The 15000-nt window shown below is 40.1% G+C and overlaps 2 protein-coding genes across 4 annotated transcripts in view; both read left to right on the top strand.

Annotated features, from left to right (window-relative positions):
* The first annotated feature begins 326 nt into the window (after positions 1–326).
* LOC113651025 (anti-Muellerian hormone type-2 receptor) lies at positions 327–9128 on the top strand. 3 transcript variants are annotated; one of them, XM_027159628.2, is made up of 11 exons: positions 327–480; positions 2154–2357; positions 3550–3714; positions 3872–3973; positions 4582–4661; positions 4755–4970; positions 5229–5343; positions 6345–6490; positions 8042–8198; positions 8347–8483; positions 8675–9128. In XM_027159628.2, exons 1-11 carry the CDS (start codon positions 450–452, stop codon positions 8783–8785), a joined length of 1464 nt encoding a protein of 487 aa, XP_027015429.2. In that variant the 5' UTR covers positions 327–449; the 3' UTR covers positions 8786–9128. The 3 variants fall into 3 exon arrangements, with proteins under 3 accessions (XP_027015429.2, XP_027015428.2, XP_047677883.1); XM_027159627.2 differs by having other exon boundaries at positions 3550–3723; XM_047821927.1 differs by lacking the exon at positions 327–480 and having other exon boundaries at positions 2227–2362; positions 3550–3723.
* A 748-nt stretch (positions 9129–9876) lies between these two features.
* LOC113651167 (adenylate kinase 7-like) overlaps positions 9877–15000 on the top strand; it is a 5314-nt gene continuing 190 nt past the window's right edge. Inside the window, exons 1-17 of the mRNA XM_027159899.2 lie at positions 9877–10015; positions 10579–10722; positions 10859–10970; positions 11050–11144; positions 11229–11339; positions 11417–11500; positions 11628–11716; positions 12002–12092; positions 12171–12251; positions 12492–12641; positions 12738–12866; positions 12966–13056; positions 13140–13265; positions 13344–13394; positions 13513–13710; positions 13874–14091; positions 14747–14905. Coding sequence (XP_027015700.2) covers positions 9926–10015; positions 10579–10722; positions 10859–10970; positions 11050–11144; positions 11229–11339; positions 11417–11500; positions 11628–11716; positions 12002–12092; positions 12171–12251; positions 12492–12641; positions 12738–12866; positions 12966–13056; positions 13140–13265; positions 13344–13394; positions 13513–13710; positions 13874–14091; positions 14747–14905 — 2019 coding nt within the window. The 5' untranslated portion in view covers positions 9877–9925. The remainder of the gene's footprint in view (positions 10016–10578; positions 10723–10858; positions 10971–11049; positions 11145–11228; positions 11340–11416; positions 11501–11627; positions 11717–12001; positions 12093–12170; positions 12252–12491; positions 12642–12737; positions 12867–12965; positions 13057–13139; positions 13266–13343; positions 13395–13512; positions 13711–13873; positions 14092–14746; positions 14906–15000) is intronic.

The raw sequence follows: 15000 nt of genomic DNA, 5'->3' as shown, positions 1-15000 counted from the left end.
CCCCAACTAAGGAGGTTGGGGTCAGAGTGCAGGGGCAGCTATGATACAGCACCCCTGGAGCAGGGAGGGTTGAGGGCCTTGCTCAAGGGCCCAGCAGTGGCAGCTCAGAGCCCAGAGCCTTAACCAGTTGAGCCACCACTGCCCCATAAACACATTATGTCCTTAGAAAGGAAATCACAGCAAATTTAAATTTTTACTTTTATTATTATTTTTTTCTTTCACATTTTTACAACAAAATGTCAAAAGGATTTAATGCTTCAAGTGCAGGAATAAATCGTCCACCATGTTGGCACAAAACGTTCACTTTTGCTGGAATGTGTGTCGTTTTGTTGTTGCAGTTCATCTCATGTGGGAGTGAACAGGCAGGTCTTCAAGGTCGTCGCTTGTTTTTTTTTTTCCTGTGGCTCGAAGCATCTGCGCAAACCTTTCGTCTGCTGGTCCTGTGAAGAATGCGACTCTCGGCGAGGACAGTTTTCACAGGTAAGCTCAAAAAAATCGACTCGTGTTGCTGTTATTGTGTGATGAGCTTCGTAGGAGCTTCATAGAACTTTATGCAGCATTAAACTACATTTTTTTTGGACCAATCAAAAATTGCTTGTGCTCTTTTATTCCGGTGAAAATGAAGACTGGTGTCACTTGAGCATTTGATAAACTGAAAATGATTATTTCATAAAATCTAAAGCGTGTGGGTGTAAATGGTGTGTATAAAATTCATAAATTTAAGCTCATCAGCTTTTTTGTATCTTTTGTAATGTTTATTTTTTATTTATTTTTTATTTTTTTGCCAATGAAATGAGACTAGAAACTCTGTAACGTTCACTTGTTGCTTTGTGAAGGCTACACTCTGAACTGTCCATACCTTCTGAACAGGATTGTGAAAACTACCAATAATAATAAAACAATACAACGGACATTATATCATTTTTTTAATCTCAATAATTTGACTCATTCTGTACTTTTAGATAAAGGCAGATTTTTTTTTTAATCTGTTTTTTTCAGACCCACGAATTATTAACCTGAACTTTGGGAAATATATTCAAATTATTCAAATATTATTGTTAGATGCAATTGACTGATAAAATGTTTGATTTTTGTATTTTATGTATTTAGATTTTTTATTTTTTTTGTTATACATTTATATAATTATATCTATATTACAACTAATGATAATGTCTGAGACTGGGTTTTTTCAAACTAAACCAAATTCAATCAAACCATATCTTGGGTTCAATTTTTTCATTCATTCATTTTCTACCGCTTATCCGGACATCGTTCATAGATTTATGGAAGGAGTCTTCAGTGTCAGAGATTTAAGTAATCAGACATAAAGCTGCTACTAACAAAGTTTGAAAAATTCTGATTTCAAGGCAGCAAAGAAAATTTATTTATTTATTTATTTATTTATTTATTTATTTATTAATTCATTCATTCATTTTCTACCGCTTATCCGAACTTCTCGGGTCACGGGGAGCATGTGCCTATCTCAGGCGTCATCGGGCATCGAGGCAGGATACACCCTGGACGGAGTGCCAACCCATCACAGGGCACACACACACTCTCATTCACTCACACACACTCACACACTACGGACAATTTTCCAGAGATGCCAATCAACCTACCATGCATGTCTTTGGACCGGGGGAGGAAACCGGAGTACCCAGAGGAAACCCCCGAGGCACGGGGAGAACATGCAAACTCCACACACACAAGGCGGAGGTGGGAATCGAACCCCCGACCCCGGAGGTGTGAGGCAAACGTGCTAACCCCTAAGCCACTGTGCCCCGGTTAAATATTTTCTTTCTTTTTTTTTTTTTTTAAATGTATTTATTTATTTACTTTTTATTAGTGAAATTTTATAAAACAGTCTTTTTCATACAAAAAAAACAAAGAATTTAATTTTTATTTAAAATTGTATTTATTTATTTGTTTGTTTGTTTGTTTGTTTGTTTTTACTAGGGAAGAAATCAGGGATTTTCTATGCTGACTGTGAAATATAATCAAATATAAGACAAAAGCAGATAATAGGATGATTATTGAACATTTTCAGTACATTACTGCATGAACATTAGTCGTAGTCATCACATTAATCCCGTCAAATGAAGTTTTATTTCCAGCTGATTAATAATCCATTTATTTATTTATTTTTTTGGTAGCATCTATAGCTTGGTTGTCGACATGCATCCCTTCCCCAGCGGTCACTACAGACAGGACATGTGTGTTCTTGGCTAGTCCACAAAACACTGAATGGATCCATAGAGCAGGGAATATCAGTGGATCCAGTCAGCACTGTGCCAGGACTGAGTGCTGTATGGGTTACTTCCAGCTGGAGGACCGAAAACCAACGCCTGTCCTCTTAAGTAACGTAACGCCTTTTGTTCTCTTTTCCTCCCCGTTTGTTTGGGCTCATGTGGATCGCTAGTTCACGCGACAGGTCGTTTTTGTCCACCTTTAGAAAGCTGACACAGTCGTCAGAAGCTAGATGTTGATGTAGAGCTGTAGTTTGTTTGACACATCGGAACACACAGACAATTAAAGAGAGGTGTAAATGATCCCACTGCTCTGTTTAAACCTCCAGTCAGCTTGATTAGGAGGCGTGGATTAGTTTCCTTTCCTCTGACTGTAACTCAGATAAGCTGTGACTCTTCTCTGACTCCCAGTCTGTTTAATGTTATTCTGTTTGTTTCTTACTTGTTTAGAGAACTGAACTGAACTGAACTATCCCCCTCCCTGCCCCCCCCCTCACACACACACACACACACACACACACACACACACACACACACACACACACACACACACACACACACACACACACATTCTACTCCCCCTCTCTCGTTCACTCTCTGCCCTATCTCTTCTCTCTTTCTGTCCCTCTCTGTCCATTCTCTCTCTCTCGCTCTCTCTCTCTCTCTCTCTCCCTCTCTCTGCCCTATCTCTTCACTCTTTCTGTCCCTCTCTGTCCATTTCTCTATCTATCTGTAATTCTATCCCCCTCCCTGCCTCTCTCTCTCTCTCTTTCTTTTCTCTGTTTGTGTCCCTCTCTAACTCTCATTCTACCCCCCTGTCTCTTTCTGTCTCTGCCCTATCTCTTCTCTCTCTCTCTCTCTCTCTCTCTCTCTCTCTCTCTCTCTCTCTCTCTCTCTCTCTCACTCACTCACTCACACACACACACACACACACACACACACACACACACACACACACACACACACACACACACACACACACACAGAGTCTCTCTCTCTCTCTCTCTCTCTTCCCCTCTTTCTCTCTCTGCCCTACCTCTTCACTCATTCTGTCCCTCTCTGTCCATTTCTCTCTATCTATCTCTAATTCTATACCACTCCCTGCCCCCCCTTTCTCTCTTCCCTCTCTTTTTCTTTTCTCCGTTTGTGTCTCTCTCTAACTCTCATTCTACCCCCCTCTCTCTTTCTGTCTCTGCCCTATCTCTCTCTCTCTCTCTCTCTCTCTCTCTCTCTCTCTCTCTCTCTCTCTCTCTCTCTCTCTCTCTCTCTCTCTCTCTCTCTCTCTCTCTCTCTCTCTCTCTAGGTTGTAGTATAATCCAAACCAACTGTCCAAACTCATCATGCCATGCATCAGTTCTTCATCAGAACTACATTAGGTGTTTGTGCAGCTCAGATTTCTGTAATATGAACATCACCTTCAACCAGCAAGCCAAGCAAGCAGAATACACAAAGCCTCCGTATTCCTCAGGCACGTCAGGTATAATTTATATTCTTTTGCACCTCATGTTGCTTGGAAAATATCATTCTGTCAAATTCTGTTGGTCCTGAGACCCTGTACATCTTACTCCTATTGTACCTGGAATCATGAGCTGAGGGAAAATTCAATGCTTTTTCCACGTGTGCAGATCTTCTGAGCACCAACGTCCTCATTATTCCTGCTGGAGCGCTGATTCTTTTCCTTTCCCTCGTGATGGCACTGAAGTGGAAAATCCTTCTTCAGCACTGCAGTAAGATTGTTTATTATTGCTCAAACACTTCATTCATTCATTCATTCATTCATTCATTCATTCATAGATTTATGGAAGGAGTCTCCAGTGTCAGAGATTTAAGTAATCAGACATAAAGCTGCTACTAACAAAGTTTGAAAAATATCTGATTTCAAGGCAGCATCGGGCATCGAGGCAGGATACACCCTGGACGGAGTGCCAACTCATCGCAGGGCACACACACACTCTTATTCACTCACACACACACACACACTACGGACAATTTTCCAGAGATGCCAATCAACCTACCATGTATGTCTTTGGACCGGGGGAGGAAACCGGAGTACCCGGAGGAAACCCCCGAGGCACGGGGAGAACATGCAAACTCCACACACACAAGGCGGAGGCGGGAATCGAACCCCCAACCCTGGAGGTGTGAGGCGAACGTGCTAACCGCTAAGCCACCGTGCCCCTTATTTATTTATTTATTTATTTATATATTTATAATAATATAAATATTATTATAAAAGTGATAAAAGGAACAGATCAAATGTAGCTTTGGTGCAAATGTGATATGCAAATATATATTAATTATGTAAATGTGTGATTTTTTTCTTCCCCAATCAAAGGACCCGTAACTCCTCCAAACCCACACGACGTCTTAGAGGTTTCTAGTATCGACCTGGACAAACACCTGGAGATGCAGAAAGTAAAGATTCTGGTCAATAATCAGCTCAGTAAAAATTTATAAATCACTTCGGAGTGCTTCGGATTCACGTGATCTTTTTTTTTCTTTTTCCAGGTCGTCGCTTGCGGCCATTTTGCAAGCGTGTGGCAGGGAACGTTCCAGGGATCGTCAGTAGCCTTGAAAGTGTTTCCTACGGCTCTATGGCAAGAGTACACCAAAGAGAAAGACGTGTACAAGCTGCCTTTAATGATGCATTCTGGGATCGTGAGGTTTCTTGGACACGGAAAAATTGGGAATGAGTTTGTGATTGTGTTGGAACTGGCAACCCAAGTGAGATATTTTTTTTCCACGTTTTCTCTAACGATAGGTTGGGGAACTTCTTTATGTTTTCATGATCTCTCCTGAATTTATTAAGCTGTGGTCCATAGCAACTCTGACAGCAGAAGATAACATTTGACAACGTTCTTTAGTCCGTATTTTCTATCCCTCATTTTTACAGTAGTTACATATGAGGGCATTAAACTGAAGTTACTGCTAATCGTTCAACCTCAAATATTTACCTAAAACTTTTTTTTTTTTTAATTTTAGGGTTCTTTGAATGCATTTCTGTCTAAAACGGAGTGTGACTGGGGCCGTACGCTAAAACTAGCTCGAACCCTATCGCAAGGATTGGCCTATCTGCACACGGACTTAAAAATGAACGGTGAGGAGCTTCGGACCAATATGTGTAACGTTTTTGTGTCGTCAACTCCAGATTTATTAGCACCCTTCATGAAAATGAGCAAATCAGTGACATTTTAAGCTAGTCATAACACGACTGGCCACCACCATCAGCACCACCATCACCATCACCTTCAACACATTTCAAGGGTTTTTGGAAACATGACATTTAGGTTAAGTTCATGAAACCAGTTATAGCACTAATAAAGCTTGGGGAAGTTCATCATTCCAGGTCTTCAGGTCTTACATAGCTTTCTTGACGATGATCTTGATGTTCAGGTGAAGTTCATGATCTAATGAAGCTCCACGAATTTCACTATTCCAATTGTACTGTAGCTTTATATGTTTATGATCCAAGTTGTTGTGCTAACGAGCCTTGGTGATGTTCTAATGAAGCTTCATGAAGTTCACAATTCCAGTTGTAGCACTAATAAAGCTTCATGAAGCTCCTGATTCCAGTTGTATCTCTAATAAAGCTCCAAGAAGTTCACAATACCAGTTGTAGCTGTAGCTACAAGAAATTCACACTTCTAGCTCAAATGAAGCTCCATGAAGTTCACAATTCCGGTTGTAGCTCAAATGAAGCTCCATGAAGTTCACAATTCCAGTTCTAACTCTAATAAAGCTTTGTGAAGCTCCAGATTCAATTTGTAGAATACCTTTAATGATAAAGTCCAGGTGAAAGTCATGATTCCAGCTGTAATGCTAATGCAGCTTGGTGAAGTTCTTGATTCCCTGTTGGAGGTTTGGTGGAGGACAAACGTTATATTTTGTAGATTGCTCTGCGGAAGGAGAAAACCTTACAGACACCTTGTTTATAAAATGGAGGTGGCATTATTAGGTTTTAAAACAATTTCTTATCATGCTCCTGACTTAGTTCCTGACAAGTTCTTCTGAAAGGTACTGATAGCTCTGGAGTTGATTGTCCTCTATGTTTTCCAGGTTTATGGTTGGAATGTTTTGTTCTTTGTGTTATTTTTTTAGGAGTCTATAAACCAGCGGTGGCTCATTGTGACCTCAGCAGCAGTAATGTTCTGGTGAGAGCTGATGGTTCTTGCGCTCTGTGTGACTTTGGATGCTCCACAGTGCTACAATGGCAAAGAGTCCAGGGATATTCAATCATAGTCGAGGTTTGCTTCAATGACACACTGATACTATCTAATCTTAGGTTCTGATTTTGAACTCGGTTTTAACCCGTGATCTGTTTATACGCTAAAATCCGAAGTAGTCGAAGGTTAGTAGGCATATTAAACAAAATCTAGACTGTAACCTTTAAGTGTTAAGTATTATCTGGAAAGGGCCACTGCAGCTTTTTATTTTGACCAAGCAGAGGCCACACTTTAGTCTTCTGAAAGCCAAAACCGACTGTTTAAACAGGTAGACATTCTCAACATTGCATATAGCTGAGCAATTGAGGGTTAAGCCCAGCAGTTTCAACTTGTACCCCTTTTCCACCAGAAAGAACCGGGTGCTGGATCAGAGCTAGCACTGGTTACTGGTTCAAAGTTGGTTCCACTGTCGAACCTTCTTTGAACCGGTTTGCCTTTCCATAATTTAGAGAGCATCACAGAGCCGAGTCTGACGTCACTGGATACGTGTCACGTTACACAGCAACGTTAGCGCAGCAGCGACAAACACAACATCAACAATGGCGGACGTTGCTAATGCTCAAGGCTTTGTGAACCTACATTAACATCCAAACGAGGCGAGTCCGACGTGTACGTGCAGCTCCGTGTAATCCATATAAACGGAGGATGTAATTGAGAAAGTACATAACATTATTTTATCATTAACACAGAAAAAATTTAGCCTTAGCATGCAGATAATACTAATAATAATCAGGACACATAAGGGACAGGTGTGCAGAGGCAGGGAGAAAAAGACAAGGGTGGGGCAGACACGTGAACACCAAACATAAACAAAAAGGCACATGGCCAAAATCCGGGCAGAGTCCTGACAAGTGTACTTAAGGTACATTTATCAAATGCGCTAACAGTAGCCCCGCCCACAGCCCCTAACACAAGCGGTTCTTAAGTCTAGACCAGCAACGTTTTGGTGCTACTTAAGAACCACTTTTCCTGGTTCAGAGCCGGTGCTTTGGCTGTCGAAAAAGAAAGAACTGGTTCTAAATTAGGCTCCGAACCACTAGATAGTACAGAAATGAATTGAGATGCTGCTATCTTTCTCCGTCCTGCTCACCTCACTGAGCTATAAGCAAGAACTAACTTGATGGACACAAGCTTCCATGCTGCACAAGCTCACGTCCAGAATAATTAAGTTTAAGAGTGTATTGATGCTGGTCAATTTTACAATATTAGGTAAATAATGAACTAAACTCTGAACTGGATGATTACATTATATTGATGACATTTGGGAGACACTCTTATCTATAAAATAAGGTGTGCTTGCATTTTATACAACGGAGCAATTGAGGGTTATAAGGGCCTTGCTCAAAAACCCAGTGGTGGCAGCTTGGTGGACCTGGGATTTGAACTTACCTTCTGATCAATAGTCCAAAAGCTTAACCATTAGTTTACCACATCCCCCCCAAAGTAAACCAGGAACCTCATGCATACACCAACCGGTAACCTCATGCACACACCATGACCATTTTCTTCTTTAAAATGACTGTTCTACTGCTAGAAACAGGATCATTTGTATTTCCTCTCAACACTCGGCAGAGCAGAATGCAGATGGGGACCCTGCAGTACATGTCACCTGAGATCTTGGAGGGATGCGTTAATCTGAGCAGCGGCCGCTGTTTGCTCCAGGGAGACGTGTATTCCTTAGGGCTACTGCTTTGGGAGATGCTGATGCTATGTTCTGACCTCTCCACAAGTATAACGTCACACTTTTTTTTTAAAAATAGATCTATAATAATATCTAATCTGAAATAAGTTAAATAAAGCTCAAATTTTAATCATTTAATCATTTTTAGTTACTGTAGATGTGAGTGGTTCATCTGAGTGCGATTCGTCATTTCTAGGTTCTCCTGTTCCTGAACATGTGCTGCCTTATGAGACGGAACTGGGACGCAATCCGTCCCTTGAAGCACTTCTTACTTTTGTGTCGGAGAAAAGAAAGCGTCCAATTATACCTCATCTGTGGGCCAGAGTCTCTCAGGTACACAGACTATAGTTCATGCCTCCGAGGTTGCCAGATACGTGTGCATTTATGCCTAAGCATTTACCTTATTTAAGCCTGGAGGAAAAAATCTGATCACGCTTGTGACATCTTTATAAATATAAATAGAATAATACACAAATTTTATGAGTTTGTGAGTCTGTTATGACTTCCATCACCTCCATTTTTAGGGCTTGCTTCTCCAAGAGCTCCTTGAAGACTGCTGGGATCACGACGCGGACGCAAGACTCACAGCAGAGTGCGCGGCCAATAGATTAGCTTCTTTATCCCTCGATGTCTGAGTGCTAGCGTAACGTTGCTTAAATCCTGTCATAACTCGTGAAGTGAAGTGAAATTGAATTAAGTGAACTGAGCGAAGTGTTTAGCGTATTTGTGTGAGCATGTTCACTTAGCAGATTACTGTACTGGCATAAAGAGGATATACTTTGTCTTCATTGTATATACGTGTTTTAACATGCAGCGATACGTTTGTAAGTGCTGTTACAGATACAAGTGTTTAATAGCAGAAAGAAAATCAGGTCAAAAAAAAAAACATTTACCATTTCCTATAAATGAGAAACTCATGTTGTGAGATACCTGGTCAGTGCCATGTCTCTGTTTGCGCAATAAAAAAAAATAACCCTCTTTGGCATTGTTTTTGTATCTTTCCATTCATTTTAACACCTTATTAATAAAAAGGAGCTCTGGAGTCCTGAGACCTGGGTCTTCAGGAAGCACTTTATCCTGGTCAGCATCACAATAAATCTGGAGACTATTCCTGGAAGATTGGGTGTAAAGCGGGGGATACATGCTGGAGGGAACACTCTTACACTTTCACACACTTTTTCACAAAATTGCAAATTATTTGATCAGAAGTTAATGAGCATCATTCATTTTCTTCATTTGTATATTTGATGTATGTTTGATAAAGCACTTGACCTCTATCTTTATAATAGCAGGTGTAAAGGTGTTCCTATTAAAGTGACCAGTAAGTGTGTTTTATTATTATTATTATTATTATTATTATTATTATTATTATTATTATTATTATTATTATTATTATTTTTATTTGTAGTAGTAGTATTAGTAGTAGTAAGATTATTATTAATAACAATAATATTCTGGTTATAATAATAATAATAATAATAATAATAATAATAATAATAGCCAGATTATTATTATTATTATTATTATTATTATTAATGTTGTTGTTGTTGTTGTCGTTGTTGTAAATATTTCCTTAATCTCTTTCCGTCGTGTGTCACACAATTTCTGTTCAGGTCATCTTACTAATGTATTTTGTTTTCAGGAATCGACTTCAAAGCTTTTTGACTCGACTCTGTCCACCTCGAATCAAAGATTCGACTCGTCATAGAATCGGATCCGAGTTCTAGTTGCGTAGCAACGGAACCTGAGGTAACTAAAAAAATAAATAACCGAGCATGTCTGCAGACACGGAGAAACTTTTAGACCCATCCAAACGCGTTTTTATCAACAATGTCGACAAATATACTTCAAAATATATCGCAGAGGTCAGTTTTATTAATAGTGTGTTGTAAATCTTACTATAAGCTATACTTCAATCATATTTAGCTCACAGTTAGCTAGTCAGAGTTAGCTTACTGTTTGTTTGTAGCTAATTAGCCAGTTCAATACACAACCAAATAAAATACAATACATTTATTTATTATTATATATTCTACATATATATATATATATATATATATATATATATATATATATATATATATATATATATATATATTAATTATTATTTTATAGTATTATGAAACTGAATTTTTATTACTTTTTAAATTTGACTTTTATTCTATTGTGTGTTTGTTTATGGAAGGAGTCTTCAGTGTCACTGCTTTTCTATAATAAATCTCTGACTCGAGTTTTTCCGACCCGTCCAGGACACAAGTTTGAGCTTTTCGGTTTCGATGGACAGGATTTTGATTTTTTTTATTAAATTATTATTATTTTTTTCTTTTGGCAAAGTGACAGTTTCTAGCTGCTATAACATGATGACACGATCGTTTATTTCTTTATGTTTTGTCGTACTTTTGACCTTTTTTTCCAACTCACCATTTAGTTTTTATCCTCGAGGGTCGCTGGAGCGGCACAGTTGGAAGATGAGGAGGAAATCGAGTCTTTACCCAACATCACTTTTCAGATTGTTGGAACAGTTTCCTGTAAAACCAAAGAAAATTCCAGCTTTGCAGTAGAAGAATATACTGTGAGTGAAAAAACATGGCTGTAATTTACACATAGTTTTATAATGCATACGCATAGTTGGTTTCTTGTGTCTTGTGAGTTTGCGTTAAATCCTTTTCCTGGTGAAGTTCTTGTACTTATTTTACCCGTTCCCATAGAACGCGACACGTGAAGAACTTTTCCGTCACCTGATGAATTCAGACGTCATCGTTTATAATATTTACAATGAGAACGCTGATCAGATTGAAGAAGCCACTTGGGCTGTCTCAGGTATCTATAATAAATGCCTCTTCTTAAGAGTTTTGCTAACCTCTTATTAAAAGCTTTGTCCTTATCTGTCCATTTAAAGCTCTTCACAAGGACATTGATGCATTTCCTGAACCAAAGATGTTCATCTTGATCTCCTCAGTCGTGACCTGGGCCCTGACTAAGACACTGAATCCAGTAAGAGTTGAACTGATACTATAGTGTGAATAGTGTTCTCCTTGTATCACCCGAGTTCTTCTATGTGTGCGTTTTGACTCCTAGGACGATCCAGAGAATTCTTTTACGGAAGAGGACTACAGGAGACGGAAAGCACATCGCAACTTTAAAGATCATATTGCTCTGGAGAAGCTTGTGGTTAAACTAGGAAAAACCGTGAGTCCTGCCTGAAGGTTACACAAAGTCCTGCTTGCATTTGTTCGATCTTTATAGTATCATATTGTACATTTCAGAATCAGTCCCAGTTCTCCACTTATGTGGTTGCCTCTGGACTGCAGTACGGAAAGGGCGAGCAAGCGTTTCATTTCTTTTTCAAGGTAAATAGAGACATTTTCTCACTTTTCACACTTTACCCTTTCCTGCTGTATTCGTCTGGCTGCTATAACTGGCTTATTAGCATCCATTCATGTATAACTGAGTGTTTATGACACTGCCCTCTTTCAGACATCGTGGCTGGGAGAGGAACCTGAAGTGCCGATCTTTGGAGACGGCTCTAATATCATTCCAACTGTTCACATCTGTGATCTGGCAGGGTCAGTAGTGACGGATAAATGAATGACTTGAGATCCGATCCCAGGTGAAACAGCGGATGATGGATACTGTACAGAACAACACTCTCATCTTATTACATTGAATCATGACTCGTTACATTTGATTCAGTTAAATCTGTGGTTCAATCGAATCGTATCGCTGAAGTGAATCGTAACGGCCATCATTATCAGGAAGTCATTAATACGCTGATGTATTGTATTATTTCCTTAAAGATTCGTCATCATTGAACGTTTATTCTGTTGTTGTTGTTTTTTTTTTCTTCAAAGGATCGTACAGAACGTCATCGTGCGTAAGCCGAAGCCGCAGTACTTCCTTGCAGTGGATGAATCACAGAACACCATTGGTGACATTATCAGTGTGAGTTTCCTCAACGAGAGCAATTTTATTTTATATTCTAGCATATTCTTCTGCTCAAGCCTTTGTCTTGCGTTTTAGGCAATAGCGTCGGTGCTCGGGCCAGGAAAAACACAAAACGTTCCAAAAGAGGACGTGTATCTTAGAGAGAGAGAGTTGACGGTAAGTTTATACAGTAAAATGATATTAAAAGTGCGGTGTTTAAAGAAAAAAAAATGTTTAAAATGGCAAATCACATATCTTGTGGTCAGTTGGACAGAAATAAATACTGTAGATCCCTGAACATTAAAGTTAATTTAATGTCTAATAATAAACCTTTCAGTGCAAGAAGCTGCCGTTATTATAATTTTGCTCACCTGTTGATTTTTTTTATTTTATTTTTTCTTTACTGTTGATTCTCAGCAAGCAGAAATTGATCATTTGTTCATCAACCTTCGGATGGAAGCCAGTTTCTTCACAGACAATTTCAAAATCAACTGGGTTTCAAAAAAAGGCATTGTCGAGAACATCGACCAAGTTGCGGAGGAATACAAGCTGACACGAGGCCTGCTGGTAAACAAACGATCGACAAAATGCGTTTATTAAATGTGGCCGTATTAATACGAAGCTCTGTATGATGGATGGCTGTATCGATTGATTTCCTTCCAGCCTGTCCGTATCTGTCTCTTGGGACCTCCTGCTGTCGGGAAAAGCACCGTAGCTGAAAAGATATGCAAGCACTACAAACTGCACCATGTCAAAGTCAAAGAGACCATCGCCGAGACTCTCGCTAACCTGGTACGTCTTTACAAACATGAGCAGGTTCCTAAAATAAGGAAGCCTTCTTATTTACAAAACTGTGGGAGCGTCAGGATTTGAATTGTTTCGCTGATTCAGGAGTCACGTGTCAGCACGGAAGAAAGCAACGAGGACGACGAATCGCGGGAGCTTCTGGAGACACTGAAGATGAACATGGAAGAAAACAAAGGTAAGAATACGGAGGGAATATTTCAAGACGTCGAAATAAAATCTATTGCGAAAATAAAAGATGTGTGTCATCTCTTCGTTCAGGCCGGTTGGACGAGTCGTACGTTATCCAAATCCTGAAGGACAAACTGAAGACTAAACCGTGTAGAAGTCAAGGATTTGTCCTGGATGGCTTTCCGAAGACATACGAGCAAGCTAGAGAGCTTTTTGGTAGGAGGAATAAATACTCCATTTAATTTTTTTTAAACGACTCAGTTCTAATATTTGTTTGTTTGTTATATTGTGCAGTCAAGGATAAAAAAGCTACAGCCGAGCTGTCGAACGTCAGCATCATCCCAGGTCTGGATGGATTTATGGAAATGTAACTGTAAAGAGATATCCAGTGCTGATCATGCTAACGCTCTCGACTGCACCTTTATGTGTGTGTATGTGTGTGTGTGTGTGTGTGTGTGTGTAGAGTTTGTGTTCAATCTGGATGCCACAGACGAGTTCCTGAAGGAACGTGTACTGAACCTGCCTGAAAGCGCGGTACATGGAACGTCGTACGCCTTCGATAGGTTTCTTCGACGACTCACCGCCTTCCGGAAAAACTGTTCCGAGGATGAAATTGTGCTAAACTACTTCGATGAGCTGGAGATTCACAATGAGAATATAGGTAGGACTCAAAGACAGTATTTCCGGTATCTCCAGAGCTTCAATAGATTCAAACTCTTTTTACAGCCACGTTCGTCGCTTGTCGGACGTGTTGTCATTGCTTTTGCAGTTCATGACACGGGCAACAGGGGGCTCTAAAATAACAAACTGCTCCTATGTTCTAGAGATCATCCCTGACGACTCGGAGAACGTTCTGGTGATGGAGAAGGTGTTGGAGAGGGTGGGGAAGGTCAGGAACTACGGTCCCACCTTGAAGCATTTGGAGGAAGAGCGGAGACAGGCGGAGATCAGGCTGAGGGAGGAAGAGGAGGCACGCCAGGCCGAAGACAAGCGCAGGGAGGAAGAAGTGGAGGAGCACAGAGCCCAGTGCTGGGAGGAATGGGTACAAACACACACACACACTACACCGTGGCCTGGATTCACTAACTACATCACAGCCAGGGTTCTCAGAATGGATGGGAGACCGGTACAAAGATACCATTGTATCCCTGTCTTTGTTAGACATCCCGTTCCAAATGTAGTCCCTTTTTACTCTAGATTTTGGCACTTTGTGTTCATTCAGCTGGGACACACTGATTTCCAGGGATGAGGTCTGGGGTGCAGTTGGTGTCAGGGCTCTGTACAGGACACAAGTTTTTCTGCTCCAACCTTTAACAACATGGTGTGGAGTTTTAGTGTGCATTTGTGTGCTTCACGCTTTGTGTTAACATTTTGGAGAAGATTCACATGATGGTCAGAAGAGTATCATCATAGCACTGTTTCACCACTTACTTCTTCCTCCTTTTTTTTTAATTTTTTTATTAACCATGACACAAAGCCTACGCTTTGGAACATGCTGTGATTCTCATGCTGTCATTTCTATTTATCGCAAAATTTGGTAGAAAAACGAACAAATACAAGGCCACGCCCACTATTATGTTCAGCAGCTTCACATAGTTTAAAAAAATTTCTTCAGGTTATTTACTGAATTTTCTGTGTGTGTGTGTGTGTGTGTGTGTTTGTGTGTGTGTATGTGCGTGTGTGTGTTTGTGTGTCAGAATCGGTGCCTACATGACGTGAAGCAGCAGGAAGAGGAGCTGTTGATGAGAGAAGAAGAATTTGCCAGGCAGTATCTCATGGACACTGTGATGCCTGTCCTGTCTCAAGGCCTCAACGAGCTGTGCAGAATCCGCCCAGACGACGCAGTAGACTTCCTGGTAGGTTTTTTTTCACTCTTCACTGACATCTTTCAGCATTCCTGTATCCCTAGTGTAAAAGAATACACAGCATTATGTGTATATTTGTGTGAGTG

The sequence above is a fragment of the Tachysurus fulvidraco genome, chromosome 12 (assembly GCF_022655615.1).
Source record: "Tachysurus fulvidraco isolate hzauxx_2018 chromosome 12, HZAU_PFXX_2.0, whole genome shotgun sequence".
Lineage (NCBI taxonomy): Eukaryota > Metazoa > Chordata > Actinopteri > Siluriformes > Bagridae > Tachysurus > Tachysurus fulvidraco.
Note: the sequence above shows the minus strand (reverse complement) of the source record. Positions and strands in the feature narration are given on the sequence as shown.

Excerpts from the sequence above, each read along its gene's own strand:
- LOC113651025 (XM_027159627.2), top strand. The coding sequence starts at position 450 with ATGCGACTCTCGGCGAGGACAGTTTTCACAG. Across the intron at positions 481-2,153 it reads GGCGAGGACAGTTTTCACAG|CATCTATAGCTTGGTTGTCG; the intron begins GTAAGCTCAAAA and ends TTTTTTTGGTAG. Across the intron at positions 3,724-3,871 it reads GTATTCCTCAGGCACGTCAG|ATCTTCTGAGCACCAACGTC; the intron begins GTATAATTTATA and ends CCACGTGTGCAG.